This window comes from Stegodyphus dumicola, chromosome 7 (genome assembly GCF_044657685.1).
Source record: "Stegodyphus dumicola isolate Sdum_Otavi_A_Nest chromosome 7, ASM4465768v1".
Classification (NCBI taxonomy): Eukaryota; Metazoa; Arthropoda; class Arachnida; order Araneae; family Eresidae; genus Stegodyphus; species Stegodyphus dumicola.
Window position 1 is genome coordinate 121,553,660 of NC_140774.1, and position 26,196 is coordinate 121,579,855.

General features: G+C 31.5%; 1 protein-coding gene across 4 annotated transcripts in view; it reads left to right on the top strand.

Annotated features, from left to right (window-relative positions):
* Positions 1-26,196, top strand: part of LOC118185907 (maternal embryonic leucine zipper kinase-like) — a 139,370-nt gene that overhangs the window by 83,291 nt on the left and 29,883 nt on the right. For all 4 annotated transcript variants that reach the window (XM_085820771.1, XM_085820772.1, XM_085820769.1 and 1 more), the window contains 3 exons: positions 1,372-1,458; positions 15,597-15,704; positions 23,222-23,486. In XM_085820771.1, the coding sequence (XP_085676897.1) occupies positions 1,372-1,458; positions 15,597-15,704; positions 23,222-23,486 (460 nt within the window). The remainder of the gene's footprint in view (positions 1-1,371; positions 1,459-15,596; positions 15,705-23,221; positions 23,487-26,196) is intronic.

Here is a 26,196-nt window from a genome sequence, read left to right on the forward strand (position 1 = left end):
TTGAACTTTTATTTTATAGACTTTTCTCATACAGATTTTGCCAGCTCCGTCTCAGTTAGGAATTGAAATGCTTCAGCGGCCGAGTGGTTAAGATCACAGAATACTGGTAGTTTGACCTGGTTTGAATTCAATTCCAAGCAATCGGGATGACTGCATAGTTAGTTTTTGTGGCTTTCTCCATGTGTAATGTGAATATGAGCTGGTTTTCTCCAAAATGCGCTCCACAGAGGCATCCCTTCTCTCTCACAGATGGGTTTCATGGCTTTACGATATTCAAATAACCAACTGAGAAGAGGGAATCTGATTGTTTTGTGCCCCTTTTCTCTCTGAAGCTAACTTTTTAAGAAGACTTTCCAGATTGATAAATTTGAAGTATTCTGCAATTACAGATTTTATAACTTATTTAAGACTTGGCCTACTGACATGGTAACTAGCTTTTGCTAAGTGCCATTGTGACAAGGTAGTCACAGAAGCTTTTACATATAGTCTTAACGCACCCATACTTTTACACAGCCTGTCTTTTGATCCTTCTCATAGAATATAACTAATTTTAGTATAACCAAGTTTTAATTTTAGTATAACTACTTTTAGATAATATATTATATTCTCAATATATTCCTTGTTTTTATGCCAAAATCATATTCTAATTTTCTTTATTCAAGGTGTACATTTGTATCACAAGGCTTTATACAAATAATTTTTAATAATTGTATACAAATGTTACTTTATACAATGTTTTAATGACTTAATACAAATAATTTTTGCATTATACTATTTCATTTTTTTTAATTATTATATTATACAAAGTAACAATCTTTATAAATAAATTGTTCATTAAAAATATTTTCATGAAATCAGAAAATATCAAATAGTTTCTTTATGTAATTTTTTTTTTTTTTTTTGATGCAAAAATGTGCTCATTTCAAGAATTATTTGATTTGTTTTATTAGTCTTCTTTGCTGCAGAGGGATAATATAGTCATTTTATCTGTTCTGTTATGAAAAGGAATTCTCATTTGACCTGGGGTATTAGATGTTTTGCTAGGGTGTCCATTGCTACAGAAAGTGACCTTAGATTTTCTAAATTCTAAAATATTCCAGTTAGTTGATTTCTTGATAGTCAGGTTTTTACTGTATGTAAGAGTTCAGCGTTTTTGTAAAACATAAATTGCATTAGTATGAAAATACGATTTCTTTTTGCTTGGAGTAACACCAGCAAAAAGTATTTCAAATTATGATTAGCAAACCGAACTTTGCCTTACTTTGCTGTGCAAATGTCTTTAATTTATGGAACTAAAACTGATTACACACAATATTAATTAGCTTTGACATTGCTCAAATTTTAATTTGATGCTTTTTTAACCTAAAACAGGAAACAGAATTTGATCCTGAGTGTATTGCTGAAATGGCTGTTTACTACAAAAGATCAATGAGATCTATTGAATTTTCTCTAAATCAGGTAATGGAAATTTTTCTATAATTATATATGTGAGGAAATTACTTATTTATATTATGCATATAATTCAGAGATTATAAGCAATTTAGAGTTCACTTATAACTATTTTCCTCTTCAGTTACTGTTATTAGCGCTATTAGAAATAGGCAAATTGAATACTTTTTTTTAATTAATTTATACAGAAATTAGTTAATATTTTATATGCTGCTGAACAAACTATTGAAAGAAATATCTTCTTAAAATTAATTTGCTTGTACCCAAGAAGCACATGACATGTTCAAAGGAATATGTACATATTCTTCAAGGATATTGTTATTACATATGGCTTTATTGGAAGGATCAATCCAAACATATAAAAAGGTTCAAGTATCACACAAGAACGATGATATATAATAAAAAACAAACATTTAAAGTAAAAACAGAACAAATGAACATGGGAGCAAAAGTAAAAAGTTAAACATTTAAACAACAAGGAAAGGAAGATAAGAGATGTAGAGATATAGTCTTTATGAGAAGTTCATGAAAGTTCTGACATTCCAGTATAGTTTGCTTATCTCATAACATTTCTGAGACCTTTTATCTAGTTCTGGGCATATAAGAATATGCTCTACATTCATGATGCCCAAATTGCAAATTTGATATATACTAGATGGAAGAATGCCAGTTTTATTAAGATGATGTGCCATGCAATCGTGGCCTGTTGGCTGAAATTTGCCACAGCCTCTTTATGGGTTTTTTTGACAAAACATTTTACAAGTGTCTTGAATGTTTTCTTCAAGGATGTATTGTTCTTATAACTGCACAATGTAAAAATACAATTGCAGAGAGAGAAAGAGGAGAGAAAATAATAATTGTACAATATATCGTGTGAATCGTCAAAACTATTTTAAAAGTTGATGTCCTGTAGCCAACTTTGTGCAGAAGTAAAAGCATTGCTCCATAGTTGCAAAAATCAGTATGCTGCCATACTTTTGCATAGCTCATAAGGGGAGGCATGATCTTGGACTTCCTAGTTTCAACTGCATACTTTTAGGGCATTTTCAGATGCCTGGCATGCTTATCTCAGAAATTGTCAAAAAAATTAAGGCTAAAGTTTTAAGTAATATTCATGTTAAACTTCTCTATTTACTGTAATCTTTGATAGTCTAAATAGTGATTTCTAAGATAATAATGTAAAAAAAAAAAAAAAAAAGAACTTTAAATGATTCTGTTTTCCAATAATTTATTTACAACTGATAGACAGTCATCCTAAAAAGGTTCAAAATATAAAATGTTGACAGCAGGCCTATTATATAAATGTTGACTTATCACGATTTAATTTCTTGGCATAAGATTTTCTTAAAATTTCAGAAAGGAATGTGCATAATTTATTAATGGACTTTAAAATAGTCCCCCCTAAGACATTAGATGGATTTCTGATTTTCTTCATTATACTTTTATATTACACACATCTTATGTTCTCATTAAAGAATGGGCATCTTAAAAAATACTATTATGTATATGAATATAGATGCTTATTTATTTGTATTCTCATAAACACTGGTCACCTTCAGATGTCTTTGAGAGATAGTTGCCATAAAATTGTGCTTTGTGTTTTAATAATGTATTTTAAAGTTTTGAAATAATTTATAGTTTTTTTTTCTCAAACTATATATGAAATTATGAAGAGTTTACAAATGTTGCATACCCACATAAAATAGTTCCCATTCAAATTAATCATGAATAAGATACACACTGATTGTATTTATTTTATAGAATCAGAGTAATTAAAACTTTTAAAGAATTTTTAAAATAATAGGTTGTGACAAATTTTAAAAAGTGGTTTGTCTTTTTTTTTTATTTTATTTCTGAAGATATACTAAATGTTTAAGTGATTAGTATCAACTTGCACTGATAATGTATGTTATTGTGAACATTTTATATATCTACATTTAGATGACTGTTGTAGAATTAACTTCAGTTATACTTGCTAGAATGTCCCTGGTAATATAGCATTAATACCACAGAGCTGCCAACTCTTGTAAAACAGGAAGGCACCCGATTTTTCATCACATTTCCAGGTTTCTTATTCATTCTCCAAATGTGGTTTTTAATTTATCTGAATTCAGACTCATCTCTTTCAAACACAGTTCTAGAAGACCTGTTGATGATTAATTTCACAAAGAGAAAAATATGCTATAAAACAAGGTCTTCCAAACTTTTCCAGTATGTGGTGCACTTACAGTTTGGTTATTTTTTTTCCATGACATCCCGGTTGTAGTATTTCTACCATAATGTTAATCAATCACAGTAATAAAAACATCATTTTAGTGAAAACGTATAGTAAATTTAATGGATAAGAAAACATACAAATAAAAGAAGGCTTCAGTAACAAATTAGAAACTCTTTGTGATAGGTGAGGTTGTTGATCCCCATACAGCTATTCTCATTTCTTGCTCCACACTGATTTTTGAATGATAGTTGGTCTTTATTAGAGGGACAGCTGAAAACCAAGCTTTGCATAGATAGGATGTTGCACAGTGAATGAGGATTTTTTGGAGCTTTAGAACTTACAGTTAGATACTCAATTTTGATTGAAATTCAAAACTCCATTAAATCTGAGCAAACAAATTTCCTTTTCAGGCTGCTGTCATAAGAGAGTCCAATTAAACTCTCATCATCTTGTGAATGAAAAGGATCTTGGATCAGCATAAATTTCTGTACATTTATTCTGCAAAATAATTTGGGAATCACTCAGTCAGTTTTAAAAGATGCTCCATGATAAGCGACAGCAATTCCTATAAAACAATGACTTTATTAGAAGTTGGGTATTGGTACAGTGTAGAAAAACAACCTCGAGCACTATTGTAATTCAGTTTTTTTTATCCACAACTGCAGTTTTTGGTACTTTTCCGTTTTGCTGGCGCAAGTCTTGCCAAGCAGACTTTATTGGCGACAGCATACAGTATACACATAAAAAATTTTAACAAATGTTACTTCTAAGAATTTTTCATTTTGAAGGCATAAACATTTTAATATGGTTTAAAATTTTGTAAAAAGACAATAAATTTGTAAAAACACATTAATTTAAGAATTTACTATACTTTCATGGTTCAACATCTCGATTCGCCAGTTCTTGTCACGTGACCCCAAGTGATCTCATATCACGTAAATTACGCTACAAAAATCTAATTCTCTCAGCAATTATCTACATTAATTTCAAGTTAAATCTTAATTTGGAATACTAGATTAAATGCAAGAATTATTTCAATTCGTATGAATAGCTTACTCAGAAATTATTTAAAACCATAGTGTTTTACTTCACTAGTGCATTCTCATTAGAATTGATGAATTTAACCCTTGATTTTGCCTTTTCTATATTTTCGCCTTCCGGTGAGCAGTGCGATTGTATCCTAATTGACTTAATTACTGTGAATGGCCTTAGGGCATAAAATTGAACTAGCTTGTAAAAATTCTGTTTAATTGTGTGCCAGTATTGAAAGAAACAATCAATCTGATAAGAAATGGCTGGGACTTTTTTGAAAATGAAGTGTAAATAAAGGTTACCAGCAAAGATATTCCTTTTGGCATCAGTTGTACCATTATTGGTGACTTATCGTTTGTGCCGGCAAAACGGAAAAATACCTAGTTTTTTCCTAAACTCTGAAATCTTTTCTACAACTTTCAAGATGTGCAAACATTGACCGATTCAAGACCTTTAACTTGTCAAAAATGCCACGCTAATATGTTAATATCCACAAAAAGTCTGGTTTTGGAAAATACTTATTGGTCGCATGGCCTTCCTCTTGCAGAAAAGTGTCAATTTCTTGATCCTATTCAAATGCATGAGATAAGATGTTGTCATACAAAAGCCATCAAGAACTGCGATAGTATAGCAGAGCAGTGTGTTTAGCTGCCATATTCTTGCATAGCTTTCTAAAAAAACTTGCTTTTAGGGGTCTAGTTTTTATGTACTTCTCTATGTCTATGAGACATTCCAAAGCCAAACTCAATTGAGGACTAAGCATCTTCAATACAAGTGCTTTCCAGTAAATATTGCAATGGGTCCACACAGCATGCAGGGTTTTGCTGTAAATATGTGCCTCCAGTCCTGCATAGAGACTGGACATTGATCAAGCACCATCAATACATACACAGATGCACTTTTTCCAATTTAAATTATTTTCTATAAATTTGTCAAGCATTTTGAACAAGTCTTGAGCCTTTGCACTTCCAATGATGTTCTTACAGAACAGAAAATCTTCAACAGTAATATTACCATTCAAGAAGCATACATAATGTATAAGATTTGCATCTTTATTACTGTCAGTAGCCTCGTCTAGCTGCAGACTGAGTTTCTCTGTCAACTGATCGTTGAGATTCCGAGCTATACACTGAATTCTTCATCTAATAGTGTTGTTCAATATAGAAGCCTTAGAAATGAGTTTTCCCACCATAATATTAACCATGATGAGAGTAGCTCTTCTGCAGTAGTGTGTGGTTTTTAGTACTTCATCAATCTGTGAGCTACCTTGAAAGATGCTAGCCATGCATTACTTGGAACACTCTTGTTTAGCTAATACACTGCCTTACTTTTGTAAATCTTACAACTTCATAAAAAAATTACGAGATTTGTCGACCATGTTAGAGTGAATGGTCTCGATTAGCTTTGGCTTGCTTGCATGCATACTTTCAAGTGCAAAGATTTTTAAAGAAACAACACATCTGTCATCTTGTCTTTCATCATTATTTACTTCTATTGAAGTAAAAGCAAAATCAAAGTAACTTTCCTTGTAGTTAACGACATTTTTGCCTCTTTTCTTCTCCACTAGTTGTTGAAGCCTTGCCGCTCAAACTTGAACTATTGTTACTATCTGTTTCCTTGTTTAGTAAAATCTTTTCATTTTCGAAAATATCAGTAAGGATTGATCAATTTATTGCTATAGTTCATTAAAATCACAACTGTTAGCTTTAATCTCCGTTATCAATCTCAAGACGGCTAGGGGTAAGTCGGGCTTTCACTTTTCATTCAATCGGGACAACTCTTGCATTTTATAAATGCTTTATTATTACAATAAATATATACATATCATTACGGAACATTCTTAACATCAATCCTAATCTCTCGCTTCCCGATTCTCGATTGATATCGTGTGCCCCCTATTGGCGGCTTTTCTACAATGCCATCTATCGGCTGATAACATTCGGTCATTCTCCCGATTGTTCGGAGTACAAATCAATTTTATAATTAATACAATTTTCTACTTCGACTCTTATACACAATACTAAACATACATATTACTAATACACTAAGAGGAATACACATTATACTAAAATTTGATATGATAATAAACTTACTAAAATATTTTCACATACATAAATTCACATATTTTATACATTAGCATAATAATCAAAAATTTTCTGTAAATCATTACAAATACATTATATATATGAAATAACTCATTTTTTTTTTCAGTCCTAAAATGATTCAAAATGCACTAAAGTCTTTCAGCTAATGTTCAAAAGTTCAAAGTCAATTAATGTTCAAAAGTTCAAAGTTTCTAAAGTTTTCTATCAGCAAGCATTCGTAGATAAGCACATACACAAAAAAAAGGAAAGATCTCACCTTAATCACAGGGTAGAGCACTTCCATCAGTTCTTATGAATAGATCTGATTGGATTCCGTCGAGAAATTAAGCTTGATAACTGGTCAGTATCTTCATCGTCGCCGTCGTCATCATCATCGTCAGAGCTGAGATCGCACCTCCATGGCTTCAGCTGGCTCACGTGAGCAGTGGTAGTGAAGTAGTGACCTCGATTCTTCGCTTCTAGTTGAGTTATTCTGTAGGTATCGCTAGGTAATATTTCCATTATTATAAATGACCCTCGATATTTCGGCTGTGTTTTGGTAGGTTTACCTGTAGACTTAGGAGCACATCTCATTACAACTATTTCTCCTTGCTCGAATATTAGTGTACGACACCTCTTCCCATCGAATCTCTTTTTCATTTTCACTTGCTGTTCCTCAATTCTTCCTCGTGCTTGCTCTTGGATTCCTCGCTGGTCTTTCCATGCATCTGAATCTTCATCTGCTAACTTCCTAAGTATTCCATCATTAAATCTGGGAGAATACCCATGTAGCATTTCGAATGGAGTCTTATTCGTAGTTTTGTTTACCATGTTGTTAAGATTTCTTTCTGTCTCTTTTATTTTTGAATCCCAATCTCTGTGTTGTTTATCCATCAAACTTGTCATTATCGTTCCTAAAATTGTTCTGTTGACGCGCTCTACCATACCATTAGCTTGGGGGTATTTGGTAGAATTCAAAGTATGATGTATTCTGTCATCTGTACAATACTGCTTAAATTGGTGAGAAGTAAAACAAGATCCTCTATCACTTATTATTCTTTCCGGTAGTCCAAAATCATTAACAAAATTCTTCAAAGACTGTAAAACATTTTTAGCACTAGTATTCTTAACTGCAAAAATTCTCACGAACCTAGTCATGTTATCAATTATCACTAATAGTTCTTGATTACCTCTCGAACTCTTTACGAAAGGACCCAAGTGATTCATGTGAACAATAGCAAACGGTGTTTTACCAGGTTTTATGGGATGTAACAGTCCTTATTGCTTGCCACCTGTCGCTTTATTCATAAGGCACTCAATACATGCTGATATGTGTCTTCGTACGTATCGTTTCATGCTTGGAAACCAATATAATTCCTTAATTTTGCTAACTGTTCTATCCACAGAAAAGTGACCAAATAAATCATGGAATTTCACCACTACACTCTTCCTCATGCTTTTTGGAATCACATAGAGCAGTCTTTCCTTTCCATCCACTATGGTTTTCCAAAACAGTCTATTCTTCTTAAACACGTAATTCATAATTATTTTTTTCTCCTCAGCAGTTCGTTCCTCTTGTTTCTTCTTGAAAATTTCGATAATTCTTTTCAGGTCTTGGTCAGCATGTTGTATCATTAGTATTTGCTCTTCTTTGGTTAGGGACTGGCAAACTTCAAAATTTTCAGCTATTCTCGTCATCGTATCATCAGCTTCTGATACAGAACCTCTGCTCAAAGCATCAATATGTGACAGTCTTTTTCCTGACCTATGCTTTATCTCAAAATCATATTCTTGAATCAAACTACACCAACGGGCTATTTGAGGATTTGTAGTCTTCTTCGCATTCATATATATTAGAGCTTGACAGTCAGTAATAATTGTAAATCTTATGACGATTAAGAACTGTCTTAACCTGTCCAACGTCCATACGATGGCCATTAACTCCAATTTGCTAGAATGATACTTTTTCTCTGCTTCTGTTGTTTTCTTACTGACGCAATAAACAAGATGCCATTTTCGATCTTCATCACGTTGCATTAGCATTCCACTCAAACCTTCTGCACTTGCATCACAATGGACTTCAGTATCTGCATGCGGTTGATAGTGAGCTAATATGGGCTTATCAGTCAGTTGTTTCTTCAATAGTTCGAATGACTTCTTTTGTTCTTGCTTCCACTCGAAGTCTGAATTCTTCTTTGTCAATCTGGTCAATGGTTCGCTCTTTAATGCATACTTCGGCAAAAATTGTCTGAAAAATCCAGTCAGGCCCAAAAATCTTCGCACCTCGTGCACATTCTTTGGTTCCGGAAATTCTGTTATGGCTTTTATTTTTCTAGATCCCGGTTTAATACCATCTTCGTTTATAATAAAACCCAAGAAATGTACTTCTGTTTTCCCAAATTCACATTTAGATAATTTCAAGGTTAAATTTGCTTTTCGTAGGCATTCTAATACCTCTTTTAATTTGAAAATAATCTTTTCCCAAGATTTTGCAGGAATAAGTATATCATCCATATAACACAACACCTTAGTATTCAACAAGGGGCCTAGGACATATGACATTAGGTGCTGAAACTCAGCAGGAGCATTTACTAATCCAAATGTCATCCTTTCGAACTGTCCTGTTTCATCTGGAGTAATGAACGCCGTCTTCAATTTAGCTTCTTCACTTAAGGGTATTTGCAAATAGCCATGGGCTAAATCCAGAGTAGTGAAAATTTTGCATCCTGCTAAACATTCTAAAAGATCATCTATTCGAGGCAAAGGGAACTTATTCTTTATCGTCTGACTATTAAGTCTGCGGTAATCAATTACCAGTCTGTATTTCCCTGTTTTTTTCTTTACTAGTAACACTGGACTAGCGTAAGGCGATCTAGTTTCGGAAACTATCCCATTATCTTTCCATTCCTTAACAATTTCTTTTATTGCATTACGTTCAGCTGCATTCGTTTTGTATGGGCGAGAAGACACAGGCTTATTCCCGTCAATTTCTTTGATGTCCATTTTTATTACGTTCGTGCAACCTAATTCACTTAAATTAAGAGCAAAGCAATCCCTAAATTCATTTACTAATTTTAAGATATCAGTTCTTTCACTATCTGTAGTTGCTGGTAATCGTAATTTCGAAAAGACCGAAAATCTTAATAGACTGACAGCGCTTCCAGTATCAATCAAACATTCGATCAGTTCACTTTCGTTAATTATTGCTTTCTTCAAATACTTTGAAATGTCAGATAATCCATCATGATTCATCGCGACACTATCTTGATTTTTCATTTTGTCATTCTTCATTTCTTCGCGACTCTCTGTCTGACGCGGGAGGCATTTGGCGTCACAAATTAAGCTAGAATGTTTACGCTTACATGTCGTGCAGCGCTCTTTTGATTTACATAAGCGGACCACGTGAAATTTTTGGAAACATAGAAAACATTTCCCGTTCTGCTTTAAACTTTCTAATTTCTGTTCGCGTTCCTTATCACAATTTTCGGAACTGTGCTCAGAATTATTGCAAAAAATGCAAATTTTCTGAAATGTGCTCAGTGCGTTTGCATTAGGAATCGAATATTGCTGCTTCCCTTTAAACTTCTGAAATCTATTCCCCTTTTCCGAAAATTTATTAACTGACAGTTTATAGTCTACGCTTTTAACTGATTCATTATTTTCCTGTGTTTGTTGAAACAAAAATGTTCGTTCTCACGTTTCTATTTCTCTTCTAAGAAATTTTAATAATTCTGTTACATTCCAAGAATCGTCTTTTTCATGCTGTCTATAAAAATCTAGCACAATGGAAACTGGAATAAGTTTGGTTAGTAGTGGAAACAACAAACTTCCATATGAATTCAGTTCGACACCAAGAGTTTGTAAACCCCGTACTTGGATTTCTATCGTATCGTATGACTCCCTTAACTGTTTCAAATACGAAGCTGATTTTACTGCACTTAAATTTAAAAAATGGTTAATGTGAGATCTTACAATAATTTATTTTTTCCCGTATCTTTCTTTAAGCAATTCAACTGCTAAATCATAATTATTTTCCGATACCAATAGTCCTTGAATACTAATTAAGGTTGGTCCTTTCAAGAAAGCTTTAAGATAATTATATTTATCTACTTTAGATAAGCGTTCGTTACTGTGAATCGCATTGTCAAACTGTGACCAAAATTCCTGAAACTTCTCTAAATTACCCTCAAACGGTTCTACATGAAGTTTCGGCAAATTTATTCTGGGTTTGTCTGGTTCACTATTCGAAATAAGTGAAGAATTATTCTTCAACGAAAAATCTCCCTTATTTCTATCTGAATTCTGAAAATAATTCTTAACTTTCGATTTCGCGTAGATTATACGTTCTGTGTATTCCTGATTATTCTCGACTTCTGTTTCCAGATCAGATACTTCAGGAATTAAATTCTCAATTTCTAGATCTAATTTAAATATCTGATCTGCTTTTTCTTGTAGATTCACATTCTTCTAATGATTTTGTATGTACAATATCCTGTTCTAATAATTCACATATTCTGTTAATTACTTGTGTTGTTAACCTTCTTAATGTTTTACGTTTCATTTTTGCTTTATCTAAAGCTTTCTTTGTATTCTCATCCATAATATTACCTAATAATATAATTCTATACTTCTAAATTCTGTTAGAATTATTCTACAGTTTGCATGCATTCAAATCTTTAAAAACGAAACTTACCCCTTCTTCCACTTTCTTGGTACGCGAGTCATTCAATGCGTACTTACATCAATCATCCCACTTCTGAAAATGTTAGCTTTAATCTTCGTTATCAATCTCAAGACGGCTAGGGGTAAGTCGGGCTTTTACTTTTCATTCAGTCGGGACAACTCTTGCATTTTATAAATGCTTTATTATTACAATAAATATATACATATCATTACGGAACATTCTTAACATCAATCCTAATCTCTCGCTTCCCGATTCTCGATTGATATCGTGTGCCCCCTATCGGCGGCTTTTCTACAATGCCATCTATCGGCTGATAACACAACTTTTTCATAAATGTATAAGGCTGTATGACTTTACCCATCTTTTCCTGAGTTTGATACTGAATTAAAAAAATACGCTAACACATGCTATTGTTGTGAAATTAAATATAGCAATCTTGTGACAGGAAGTAATAGGTGCAAAAAATGTATGAGAATAATCAAGTACAATCTGATGCAACAATATATAAATATTGCAAACTGAAAGAACTAAGTGATAGAATAAAATACCGCTTTAAAAAATGAAATTGAGACCAAGAGTTACTTTAGATGAAAAGGAAAAATAAAATTGTAATGGAATTAGATGACCAACTGAAATAAAAATATTGAGAAAAATTTAAGGAACTATTATTTTAAGAAATGGAAGTATATTTAATAAAAAATCTGGCCAAGCTTTCAATGTAAGTCTTGGCCCTCCATGAAGCAAGAAGGGGCCTCGTGGCAACTAACAACAAGTTCTGTTAAATTTTATCTTGCTTCTATTGTGCACTGAGACAAGTAAGCTTGAATTGTATTAGTTTAGTTATTTATTATACTTATGTCAATTTCTTGCACATTCTTAAGGTTTTTCAGAGTTCTGAATATATAAATTCTGACATATACATCATGGCACCCCAGGGTGCCACAGTGCATACTTTGGGAACCCCTGCTATAAAACAAATTTTGATGAAAAATTCTTTTAATAAAAGACACAGTATTATCATTTCTAAATGGAACTCAGCTTGTGAAAAGTAAATTTTTCTCCAAGTGATTTTTTAGCATATATACAGTACAAAGTCCGAAATCCGGGCTTGTCAGGACTTCGGTGATTCTGGATATTAGATCATCAGTTTAAATCTAGTAAGATGGTATGTAGAAATTATATAATTAAAAATATGAAATCGTGATTTTTGAAATAATGAAGTATTTATGATCTAAAGGGTATCAAAATTTACAAACAAAAAAAGCTTAATATTTATTTGTTTACATTATTAAACATTTCTTTCAATGTAAGTTGTTTAAGTTGCTTCATTTTTTGTGCTAATACTTTCTCTTTAATTCTGTAGACAGACATAATCTCTTGTTTAGTTACATTGTTGAAATTTTGTAACTATTGTGTCGAGAATTCTGACTAATTTGTCAATCAAAATTTTTTCGTTTTCAGTAACTTCTTTATCACTTTCTTCACTATCATTATTGGTATTTTCTGGATCTAGAACCATATTACAGATTTTGCCATACATTAATTTGATTGATGATTGAGAAGCATTGTCATCACAATGAAAAACTTCTTTTATATCATCTTCATTTATTATCTCTTCTCCATATTTCTTTACAAAATCTGTTAATTTGAAAATTTCACCTTTGTTTTGCGATATTTGAAACCTTTAAAATTCACGGCTATTATCATCAAATTTAGTTATCGTTCACTATACATATTTGGCTATGCATCATGAGCTTGGCAACTAACAACAAGTTGTTCCGTTAAATTTTATCTTGCTTCTATTGTGCACTGAGACAATTAAGCTTGAATTGTATTAGTTTAGTTATTTATTATACTTATGTCTATTTCTTGCACATTCTTAAGGTTTTTCAGAGTTCTGAATATATAAATTCTGATATATACATCATGGCACCCCAGGGTGTCACAGTGCACACTTTGGGAACCCCTGCTATAAAACAAATTTTGATGAAAAATTCTTTTAATAAAAGACACAGTATTATCATTTCTAAATGGAACTCAGCTTGTGAAAAGTAAATTTTTCTTTAAGTGATTTTTTAGCATATATACAGTACAAAGTCCAAAATCCGGACTCGTCGGGACTTCGGCGATTCCGGATATTAGATCATCAGTTTAAATCTAGTAAGGTGGTATGTAGAAATTATATAATTAAAAGTAAGAAATCGTGATTTTTTAAATAATGAAGTATTTATGATCTAAAGGGTATCAAAATTTACAAACAAAAAAAGCTTAATATTTATTTGTTTACGTTATTAAACATTTCTTTTAATGTAAGTTGTTTAAGTTGCTTCATTTTTTGTGCTAAAACTTTCTCTTTAATTCTGTAGACAGACATAATCTCTTGTTTAGTTACATTGTTGAAATTTTGTAGCTATTGTGTCGAGAACTCCGACTAATTTGTCAATCAAAATTTTTTCGTTTTCAGTAACTTCTCTATCACTTTCTTCACTATCATTATTGGTATTTTCTGGATCTAGAACCATACTACAGATTTTGCCATTCATTAATTTGATTGATGATTGAGAAGCATTGTCATCACAATGAAAAACTTCTTTTATATCATCTTCATTTATTATCGCTTCTCCATATTTCTTTACAAAATCTGTTAATTTGAAAATTTCACCTTTGTTTTGCGATATTTGAAACCTTTAAAATTCACGGCTATTATCATCAAATTTAGTTATCGTTCACTATACATATTTGGCTATGCATCATGCGCTTGGCAACTAACAAGTTGTTCTGTTAAATTTTATCTTGCTTCTATTGCGCACTGACACAGTTAAGCTTGAATTGTATTAGTTTAGTAATTTATTATACTTATGTCTATTTATTTTACATTCTTAAGGTTTTTCAGAGTTCTGAATATATAAATTCTCACATATATGTAAGCTTTATTGATGGCCGGCACTAGATATCTTACCGTCTGATGCAGTTTCTGTGGGTCCTAAATTCTGCAACCCAGTGCTGCCGTACGAGCCATGGCATTGGCTCTGGGTTTATGTGAATAAAAATTTAGTTATTCTTAATTCAAATATCCCAAAATGTAATCTTTAAGTCTATGAGTATCATCAACAAAATCTATTTTTAGCATATTGAAAGAAATTTTTGTCACATTTTTCCTTGTCAACATTTTTAGCACATTTAACTTAAATCTGTAATCATTGGCAAGTGTAATGTTAACATAAAAGGTTACCATACTTCGTTATTCAGTTACATAAAAAAATTGTTTAGGCATCGCTACATGAGTCATTACTCAAGTTGTCATGTGCTGATAAACATGCGGTGATGAAAGGAAAGTATGATAAATAATGATTCGCCAGTTGGCATTTGATTAATGATGTATCTCTGTTGAATATTTCGGTCTGAGATGTGGGCCAAACAGATATGCATCAACAGAGCCAAATTACTGATTGTACAAATTTATGCTAAAATGATTGTTTCTTCAATAACAAGGTATTTTATTTAGTGTCCAAGGGATATTAAGAATCGGGACTCTCCAGATGTTTTATTATGCGCAGAGGGGGGAATGAAATGCGCATGCATAAAGCCTACTGGAAAGACGTTCTTGGTGGTTTTGAGGTTTGGATTTTAGCTCATTCTGGATAATGAAAGTCCGGATTTCGGACTTTGTACTGTATTTGTATTTATTTTTGCTTTTAACATTTAGTGGATTATTTAATTTTGCTTCAGTTCTGTAAATTACACATTTATCTCTACAATTACATTCACATCTATTATGAATTTTTTTCTTGTTTAAAATCGCTTCGATGAATGCAAGTTTTTTTCCCCAAGTTTTTATCATTATAAAATTTTTAAGGAAAATTATAGAACCAAATCCATTTACCAAAAAGCACAAAATGATATTTTGGAAAATGTAAAATAATGAATCAAATATTAAATTGATTTGTTTTTTTCAAAATCATGTCATAATTTAATCAATAACCCAAATTACCAAATTATGCACTTTAAAGTGTTTTTTTTTCGCATTTGTCAAACATGTTTTTATTTTGATTTATTATTATTTTTTTATTTTATTTATTTATTTATTTATTTATTGTCAAATTCTTATTGTATTATAATTATTTTGCAGAAGAAGTTTGATTATTTAGCAGCTACATATTTATCTCTTCTATCAAGAAAAAGAGCTGGAGAACCTGTTTCATTAATCAAACAGCGTCTTGTCCTTAAGGAATCTAAAGTATGTTGTCTTAACATAATTTTCATAACATATGTAATTTTCAAGACATCTAAAGTTAAGTTGCTTTAACTTACTTTTCTTAACACATATAATTTTCAGTTTTTTTTTTCCCATTTCATTTCTGTAGCTAGGAGTGTATCACTGTAGCTAGCTGGGATGTCAGGGAGTTGTAAAATTTAGTTATTCTTAAATCTATTGACTCTTATAATTTTGAAAAACCGAGCAATCAATTTTTTTGGGGGGTGGGGGGATCTTTTCTACTTAGAAAACTGAAAACTTCAATGGAAATATTTTGTACAGATTTATATAAAAAATATTGTTATCAAATCTAATTTTACTGCTATAAGCATGTTTTGTACCTATATTGAATTGCTGTGTGATACTACTCAAATTAATTGCTGCACTAATAAGCCCACTAGTGGCAATTGAATAAGTTTTCTAAACACTGACGGTTTGATTTTTTCCATGTCTAGGGAATGAGCTAGCTGCATTAGTGTTTTTATAGTTTTTCCTGTGTGCCATGTGAGTGCAAGTTGGTTTCCATTAGGAAGTCCTCCACAAAAGCATGATGCTTCTTAGGCAGATAGCCGTGTGCTTTACCATAATCAGTTAACCTAATCTATTGCCAATAACTGTAAATAATTTGAATGCATATAACAGTGGTTTAGCTTTATTATTTTAGAGTTTACCTTATCATTCTGATGAATTCAGGAAACTTGCAGCCTAATAAAAATTATATCTTTTAATATAATTTCAGCTTTCCTGTATTTAAAATAGCATTGATTTTCAAAGAATGGGGGGGAGGGAATTTGTTGCACAAGATTCAGATGTTTTCTATTCTCGTAGAATAGAAAACATTCTAATTTTGTCAAGTAGTCTTTTTTTTGACAAGATAGTATTATTAACCTTGGCAACTTCTATCATAAATTTAATGTAAAAAATGCAAGTAAGTAAATAACTATTTATTTAAAATATATAAATAGTTTGTACAATATGTAGGCCAAAACAAAGTCTCATTAAAAGTGGTATTTATAGTATGTTTAATATTATAGTATGTAAATTATTCATAAGCCCCTTCAAATGTGAAACAGAACATTTCCTCTTTTTGTTTCTTTCTTTCTTCCCCCCCCCTTTTTTGTGTGGGTACACATGTACTTAAATTTAACAACCTCTTTTTTTTTTTTTTTTTTACTTTTTAATTTTTCACAGTTTACATGTCATCTTTTGTACATCATTCTTAAAAATAAATGTTTTTATAAAAAAGATGCAGAAGTCTAATATACATATAAAATATAGTTCAACCGAAAAATTGTAAAATACATATCATGGGATTAAAATTGAAAAATTCTATGTTATAACGATATGTGATTTCCATATTTTAATTATAATATTCCATGTATTTACTCATGCACAATTAAAACATGGAAACATAAGTTAATACATATTCAGGTGTGTTTTCTTGTCTATATTTTAATCATTATTCAGAACGCTGCTTCCAAATTTTGAGATATGCAATGAGCTTTTCCTTGATTTGTTAATTTTGAGATGCTAAATGTGCAGCATGAAACTGAAAATTTTTTAATGGTCAGCTTTGATGTTAGCTTTTTTTTAAATGTATAAAATTTCACATTTGCTTGAAACTAAAATTTATGCAATTTCTTATAATTTGCATTTAAATAGAATGTGTTAAGTAATTTATTTCAAACTTTGAGAATAAGTATTTGAAGTGCACACTTGGAGCTTCAGTAGGTGGTTATTGGTATTCTAATACTTTTGAGGTGTGCTATGATGCAGCAAAGTGGAATTCAAGCTTTGCTGTGTTTGACAAGTTGCTATTCTTCAGCCTATGTGACGTCTGTAAGAATAATAATAAATGAATTTCTGTCAATATAAATGGTATGAGATTTCTTCAAAATTCAGCTGAAGGTGTACAACAACAACTCAACAGAGTACTGTCTACTATGTTTTAAGAATGGAACATGCATTGCTTTTATTTTGTTAAATAATGCAATTCTGCTAATATTTCCCATCATAAAAATTATTTGTTTTTGTTGATATACAGGGTTGTTCAAAAAGCAGATTTCAAACATTTATTTCTTCCAAACTACAAAGATAGAAACATGATTCTAACGTTAATGGATAGAGAAAAGTTTACAATTATGGTATGCATTCAATAACTGCAGTTTGTATGGGTTCATGTGCAGACGATGTTTTAGAACTCGCCATACCGTTGGTTGAGGAATTTTAAGTTCTTTACTTGCTCGCGATGTGGATTTCTTTGGGCTCCTTACGTAAAGTGTATGAATATGCTTGACATTCTCGTTCGATGTGCAAGGATGTCCCGTGCTTTTCCTTTTGCAGTTGCAACCATCTTCTACGAATTTTCGATTCCACTCGTAAATTTGCTTATGATGCGGTGGTTGTTTATTATATTGATAGCGAAATGCTCACTGAACTGTTACAATGAACTCTAGTTTTGCCAACTGTAGAACACAAAAAGACTTCTGCTGTGGTTTTGCCACCATTTCACTATAGACTACCACCCGACAAGTAATACCAGAACAAACAAAAGCACCAGTGCGGCCATGATTGAAACTTTTACCCATACTAAATTGTACACTTTTCTCTAAATGATGGGTTTATAAAGTAGCATCAATGGATGTAAATTTAAGTCAACATCTGATTAACTGGAATAATACTCAAGATCAGAGATTTCCAATCTTTTTCTTGCATCAGCCCCCTTTTAAAGTGATAGTTTTTCATCGACTCCCTTATATTTTTCTCTATAATATATATTACAAAGTATAACTGTATTGTAAACTGTACTTAATAATAAGAATATAAACAAAAATGAGTCATTAAATTTATGTATAATTATTTTTACACTATTATTATTTTTTATTTTATAAATATAAACAAGTTTATAAAGTAAAATCACATCTAATTTCACAAAAGCTCATATTTAATTAATGTAATAGCTGCACTTGATGAATTGGTGCTGTTATTAATATTTGGCATAAAATTGCTTAATTTAATTTTTAAAATCCCTCACTCAAAAATGTTCAACCTGTTTCTTGTTTTCCATTCTAGTTTTGCTTTCTTTGTATTTTTTATGTGTGTATGCTTATGTTCTTGTGTTTTACTTTTTATAGTACGCCTATTGTATAAAAATTATATATTTTAAAAATATTATTGACTTTTTAAATATATTAAATAATTTTAGTGTATTTTCTCCCTTATATTTATTTTGTATGATTTCTTCCTTACTGCATGATAAAGTTTTATATCAATAAACAATTCACAATTTTATTAATTAAAGCCCCTTTTTTTCAATCAGTGCAATCTCGATTATGCTGATCAGTTTCTGATGCATATTCAGCTGTTGACTCCTTGATCTTCATTGATCTCCTTTAAAATTTCATTCAACTCCAGGAGGTCAGTGTGGACCTTGTTGGGAACCTCTGCTCAAGATGATCAGTTAACCCGAAATCACAGTTAATTTGATAAAGTTAAACATGAAAATCTGGATAAGTTTATTGGTTACTGTAAATTAAATCAATATTCAAAACAAAAAATGCATGATAAATAACAGAAGAATGAATATAATTAGAAATAACAGAAGGAAGTTTTAAATGATATTAAAGAAAATATTTACAACAGAACTTAGACCTTTTTTGAGGTCAAACCTGGGGCAAAAAACAGTGAGTAGGGTTTTTTTTTGGGGGGGGGAGGGGGTGGTTGTTGTTGTTGTCATAGTAATTTTCATATCATTTTTCAAAACAGATTTAATATTTTTTTATGACAGGGCCTGATTAATTCCCACCTAATCTGCCTCCAGTAATTCATAATTGACTGTAAAATTAAAATGTATCTTTCATTGATTACTTTATGTTTTTTGTTCCCAGCCATGTCTGAGTAGATAAAACAACCAAACACAGTTATACTTCAGGTCAACCTAAGTTGAGAACACTGTATATAGTAGAAAGTGTATGCGTCCACTGTAGAATATAGTTCTACCATTTCAAGAAGTAATATTGTAAAATTTATGCTGTGACATATGAAGACTGTTGAACAAAGAGAACGGAAAGAAAAAAAATGTGTCAAACGATAGATTACGTTGCATCCAGCTTTTTGTTTAAAAATTTCCTAAATCGTGTCAATCATTCAATGACCAGTAGGAAGATATCCCCTTTTCTTGGCATTATTGGCGAAACTGCAAATTCCAGCAACCCCGACCTCACCCCACTCTTGACGAGAAAAGCAGTTAGGGCATTCATTTATTCACTGACCGGGAGGAGTAAAAAGTAATTGTTATGGTATCTGCTTCATCTTCAACATATGTGTATAATTTTCAACCTCATAAAGCTGGAAAACCTCATAAACCTGAATAAATAGTATCACTAAGATTATCGTAATGAATGTTTTTGTCAATTACGAGACGGCATTTTCCTAATAAATACAATAACGATATTGTTACTTGTTATAATCTTTGTGGGATTGAATACCTCAGGTAAAAAAAAAAAAAAAAACCTTTTCGATGTCACAAATTAAAAATGCGACAGCCGTTTTAAAGGCCCCCCCCAAAAAAAAGGCAGACCTATAAACAGTTATAAATAACATTATAACTGTTATACAAGCTAACAAATCCCTTAGAAAATATAATATGGAAGTGTCGCACCAGTAGCTGAGTACTTAAATCGCTGAATCGTTTGAGCGCAAGCGAACGGGCTGTATTCATGTTTGGTTTTGGTGGTTTTCCCATGTGTAACGTGAATACGAGCTTGTTTCCTTTAGAAAGTCCTCCACGAAATGCATCTCACCCCTTAGTCGGATATTGTGTGCTTTGCTATATTCAAATTACCTAACCTAACTAATACGGAAGTACTGATCAATTAAATTAACTATGGTAGAAGGAACAAGGGTTTCTGTCTAAAGGAAGAGATGGCTTCATGGGGAATTTATAAGGGTAAAGGACCTTTTTTTATACAACACACTGAGGGACAGTTCAGAGTTCAGAGCTTACAAAAGCCATTACAACCAACTCGCTGCATACTACCAGTGTTTCACGGCTTAAGCAACTCTATCATTAATGCACTTGACTTGCAGATGATTTCATCTAAGGAAACTAATAACCAGATTTTTTTCATATGCTATGCTTGTTGTTTTTATACCTCAAAGGAAATGTATGGTTTTTGCCTAAATTATGCAGTCATAGACGATAACTTATATAGTCATTCACATATAATTCGCAGTTTCTCAGTGAGCTGAATCAGTCTGCTTTTTGTAAATTGAGAGATGTAAAAGCAATATATTCCTTAGCGCGAAGCAAAAGACCCATCTTTCACGCCCCATCACGCATAGACATTTCATTCATCAAAGGATAAAAATTTTAATTTTAAAATACAAGCAAACTGTCATTTAATACAGCAAATGTCTTAAAAGCAATAAATGCAGCTCTTAAGAATTTAAATTTTTTTATACTTTTTTAGTTCTTATGAATATTTGCACTTTGTTGTAACTAATATAAGACATTTCTAATGTTATAATTTTAATTGGTTAGTGGAATTAATCGCTATATGATTAATTAATTGGTATAAGATCATTTGATTCTTAATTTTAATGTTTGTTTCACAATTTTAAAGCTTTAATATTTTTCTAATACCTTGATGCTTTTAATAGTGAGCTCTTTAGTAGACTACAATCGGAAGATCTCAATTTCCAGTCTTTTTTTTTTTTTCATTTTATTTTTGATTTTAAACAGTAATCAGAAAGATAGGATAAAAATGTATTGTAGGAATGTGATTTTCTGAGACTGACTGGAAATGTGTGTGTCTTAGGAGACAATTAATAGAGGATATAAATGTCTGCTATAAAATATTATCAGAGTTTTTTAAACAATCGCAAATTAAAATCAAATTAACGTCTTTAAAAATTTTTTAAAAAAAAAATTTCCTCTTGTTCACTGTTTTGGTAGCAACAAGCCGCATAAACTCTTAAAAATTAAAAGAAAATAACTTACTACCAGATTTTCCAACTTTATATATTTAACTTTTAACTAAGCAAATGGTCTTGGGGGAAAAAAAATTTGACAAAAACTGCAAAGAATTTCAAGTTTCAAATATCATCAAATTAGTATTCATCACATTTAGATAATAGTGAAATATTTCACATAAAATAAGACAATGAATAACATGCCCTACATTTTACACTATGATGAACTATCAATTTCAACTGCAGCTTCAATGCATAAAAAGATTGTTATTTAAAAACGCTGAATTTGGCAAGAAGTCGCCAAATTTGTAGCAAATTGGAGGAATTGAATATCTGCGGGCATTTTACTGCGTATGGATAACTTGAAGAACAGGGTGAAAAGCTGTGAAAAGTTCGTTTTAGCCTTGTATGTGTTCTCACGTTAGCTTGTCGCGAAGTATAGTTTCACCTAGATTCATTTCCCAGTGAGCAGGGTGGTTGCATGGGAGTTTTGTACTTTTCTCCAAGTGTAATATAAATAATATCTAGTTTACCTTAACATACCGTGCTTCAAACAGGCAAACTTTACATGCTTTGCTGTAATTGATTAAGCAGTGCATTTTGTACTTTTTCATTTAAAAAATAAATTTAGAATAGAAACATTTCCAAGTCAATTTCAAAGCCAAAAAGTTTTATTTTTGTAGTACGGTGAAATGGTTAATAAACACATGCAATTTTTTACATTATAATTCTAAAACATGTCTGTCTGAACAATATGGCAGTTTGCAGAAGCAGAGTACTAGATTCTTATCAAAGATATAAGTTCATTCATACGTAAGGCTCGAGGGTTTGTGTTCTGTATTTCCTTATAAGTGTAATATTGATGTTCTGCTCATGGTTTACCTTGACGAATATTTAATAATTTAAAAATCTTATTACACATCATATATCTCTTCACAGTGCTAATGAATAAAAATTGTTTCATTGTTCTATGCAAATTATTTTATACATGAAGTTATGAATTTGAGGAACTTTGGCTAGGAATGAATTTGAGGTTATGAATAGGTTATGAATTTGAGGAACTTTGGAATATTTGATTTCTGCTTACAGTTATGAACTTGATGTCCTACTCATGGTTCACCTTGAGGAATATTTAATAATTTAAAAATATTATTACAATCATGCATCTATTCACAGTGCTATTGAATGGAAACTGTTTCATCATTCTATGCAAAATATTTTATATGTGAAGTTATGAATTTGATTAATTTTCTGTTAGATTTTAAATATTTAATTTCTGCTAACAGTTATGAACTTTTAATGAATAGAAATGTATTGGAAAGCTTATAAAACCTTTAATGAGAGTTTCTTTCCTTGCATAATATTATGTTGTATAATTCATGATTCTCTGTTATAAAAACACATGTAACAGCATTCTTAATTATTACTTTTAGTGTCATGTGATAAATTTTCTTTTTCTTGCTTCCCTCCCTTCATGTAATGATCTTGGATTTGTTCAAAAGCTTTAACATTATTATTATTTACAGTGTAGCAGCAATTTATCAGTTGTTTTTGATTCATCACCTGCTACGAAAAGTGTGTCAATGGACAGTTTAACCAATTCAGATTTACTTATTTTGGGAAGTCCCCAAAAGGATTCTCTTGATTCACTTGATGTTTCTATACCAAGTTCTCCATCACTCAGTGTTTCCAGAAATGCTTCTAATAAAGAAAACTTTGTCTTGCCTGAAGTTCCCTCTGTTAAGAAAAATAAGAAGTCTACCTCTAAAATCAATTCTACAGAAAATTATAGTAAGATAAATTTATTTATTAACTCTTTAGTCTCAGAATTTTTTAACACTATGTACATTTATATCAACTGCAGAAAATTTATGAAATGGTGTTGTTGATGGCACAAAATACAGTGAACAAATACATACTTTATGTAATATTTTGTGCATTATTATTTATTATATTTTAAATATCTTAAAGCCAATTTGAAAATAAATATATATATATATATATATATATTTACAGTAGTACCTTGAGATACGAGGTTAATTCATTCTGTGACCAAGCTCATAAGTTAAAATTCTCATATCTCAAATCAATCTTCTCCATTGAAATTAATTGAAATGCAATTAATTCATGCCAGTTCCCCCCAAAAAAATCATTCCAATTTTTTTGTTAAGTGTTTTCAATATAACAGAAATATGTTTAAACGAACAAATGTTGTATATAATCAAAATAAAACTTAATAATTTACTTTTTAATTAAAACCTAATAAAAGAAAATTAAAGAAATAGACAGATGTATACATATCAAAATAGTATATGACATGTATATTAAATTGTTTCCCTCAACTTTATTTTCTTGTTTGGTAGTTCTTTTTTGCCACGCTTTCATCACTTTCATCTGAACAGTGTTTCAATAGAAACCTGTCCAAAGAGTTATGCTTCTTTCTCCCTTTTAGAATCCTTCTGAAATGACGGTGTCACTAAAGAGTGTTGCTGCACGACCATTTGCAAACTTTTCAGGGTGTTTCTCTTTAACATAGTCCAAAACTTTTCTCACAGGGCCAGTGCATCATTTATCTCACTTGAAGAGGTAGCCTCCTTCACTTCTGGCTCCTTCTGCATTAGTTTGATGCAGAAATTCTATTTGCTGCTGTATCTCTAGTTCCAGCAATTCCTTCATCATCAGTTCTTCAAACTGTGCAATTTAAACTCATTAATACCTCCGTCATCTGCTTCCAGGCCCATGGACTTCCAAAGATACACAAGCTCTTCCAGCACTTCTTGTTCAGGTCCTAATCCTTCAAAGTCACTTTCGGTCACAATGTCATGGCAAAGCTTTTTCCATGCAGCGACCAAGGTTCTTTTTGCAACATCCTGCCAGGCTATCAATAATTTTGAGGCATATGGCACTAAGGGTTCTTTCCAGAACTCTCAAAGGGTGAGGTTTGTGTTCTCCGTAACCTCAAAATAGTGTTAAACATTTTTTTTGGTAAAAGGTTTCTTAAAATTGGAGATCATCTATTGGTCTATGGGCTGTAGGATAGGAGGGGTGTTGGATGGATGGTAATGATCTTTTATAAAGCTGAATTTCTTGAAGTCATCCTCAAGGTTTGGTGGATGACAAGCATCATTGTCAAGGACTTGCATAGATAAGTCACTAACCTGAAGTTATTTCTTAACAACATGACAAAAGACCAAAAATTATCTACTCAAAAATACTTGCTGGTTACCCCTGCCTTTGGGTTTGTCCGCTAAATAACCTGTAGCTTCTCTTTTGAAACCTTATGTGTCTTGAAAACTGTGGGGTTTTCTAGGTGGTATATGAGCAATGGTTTGACCTTGCAGTCGCCACTCACATTTTCCACATGTATGAGAGTCAACCTATCTTTCATGGGCTTGTGACTTAGCATCTTCTTTTCTTCTGCCGTTATGTAAGTTTTGCTTGTCATCATCTTCCAGAAGAGCCCTATCTCATCACAGCTGAACATTTGCTGGAGGGTGTGTTGTTTGGGTTTTACTAATTCAGCAAAAGTTTTTACAAATTGCTGAAAGAAATACGACAAGATAATTTCTTTATTTTATCCATAAATTTCTCATGAAAAATTACAAAATTTAATATCTAGGTGTAATTTGAGTCATAGAATCGAAATATGGGAAAAAAATTTTATGCGATTTCTAAAAAAATCTGATTTTGTGTCAAAATACCTATGCTAAAACAATTCTATATATAAATCTAATTAAATCTAATATAGTATATCCTAAGTTGCACTTTCAAGACAAGGGAAATGCAAGTTAAATGTCGACAATCGGTCCAGTAGAACGGGTGATATAAGACTGTGCCATTTTTTTTCCTGCAAGGTGTACATCTATAAACGTTCTCTTTCAAGTATGTTCAGTTTGGTATATGTCCTGTTTGAGTGTGAAAATGTTTGTATAAGTATACAGCATTTGTTTGGAATGTGACTTAAGTTCGACATGTCACAACTGTGAGTACTGTGCTTGTCTATCCCTCTCAAAGCACCACTGTCGCTCCGAATTTTCAAGTGTGTTTGCTTTTTTTTTTTTTTTTTTTTTTTTTTTTTTTTTTTTTTTTTTGTCATTATTGCTGAGTTTTAAGAAAGTTAATGAGAAGGGTCAAACAATGAAAAAATGGCTAGGATTACCATGGAGGTTAAAAATATGTTTGTTGTTGATTGATGTTGAAAAGTATGAAGATGGCTTGCATATTGGCTATTGCCTACGAGTACGATAGTTTCTGTGATTGCAAAAAAACAAAAGATGTTGTTAAATGAGCTAACATGTTGATAAGAGGAAAATCGTTTATCAAACAAAAATGAGAGCCGTTAGAGGATGTTGAAACATTGCTTTTGTTCTGGATAGCAGAAAAACATTTATGCACAGTATCATGTGCAGTGCTTCATTTATGTATACTATATATTTCACCCACTCCATTTGTATTTTAGCATTAAACATTGTTCGAATAATAAATTTTGTTTATAAAAGTT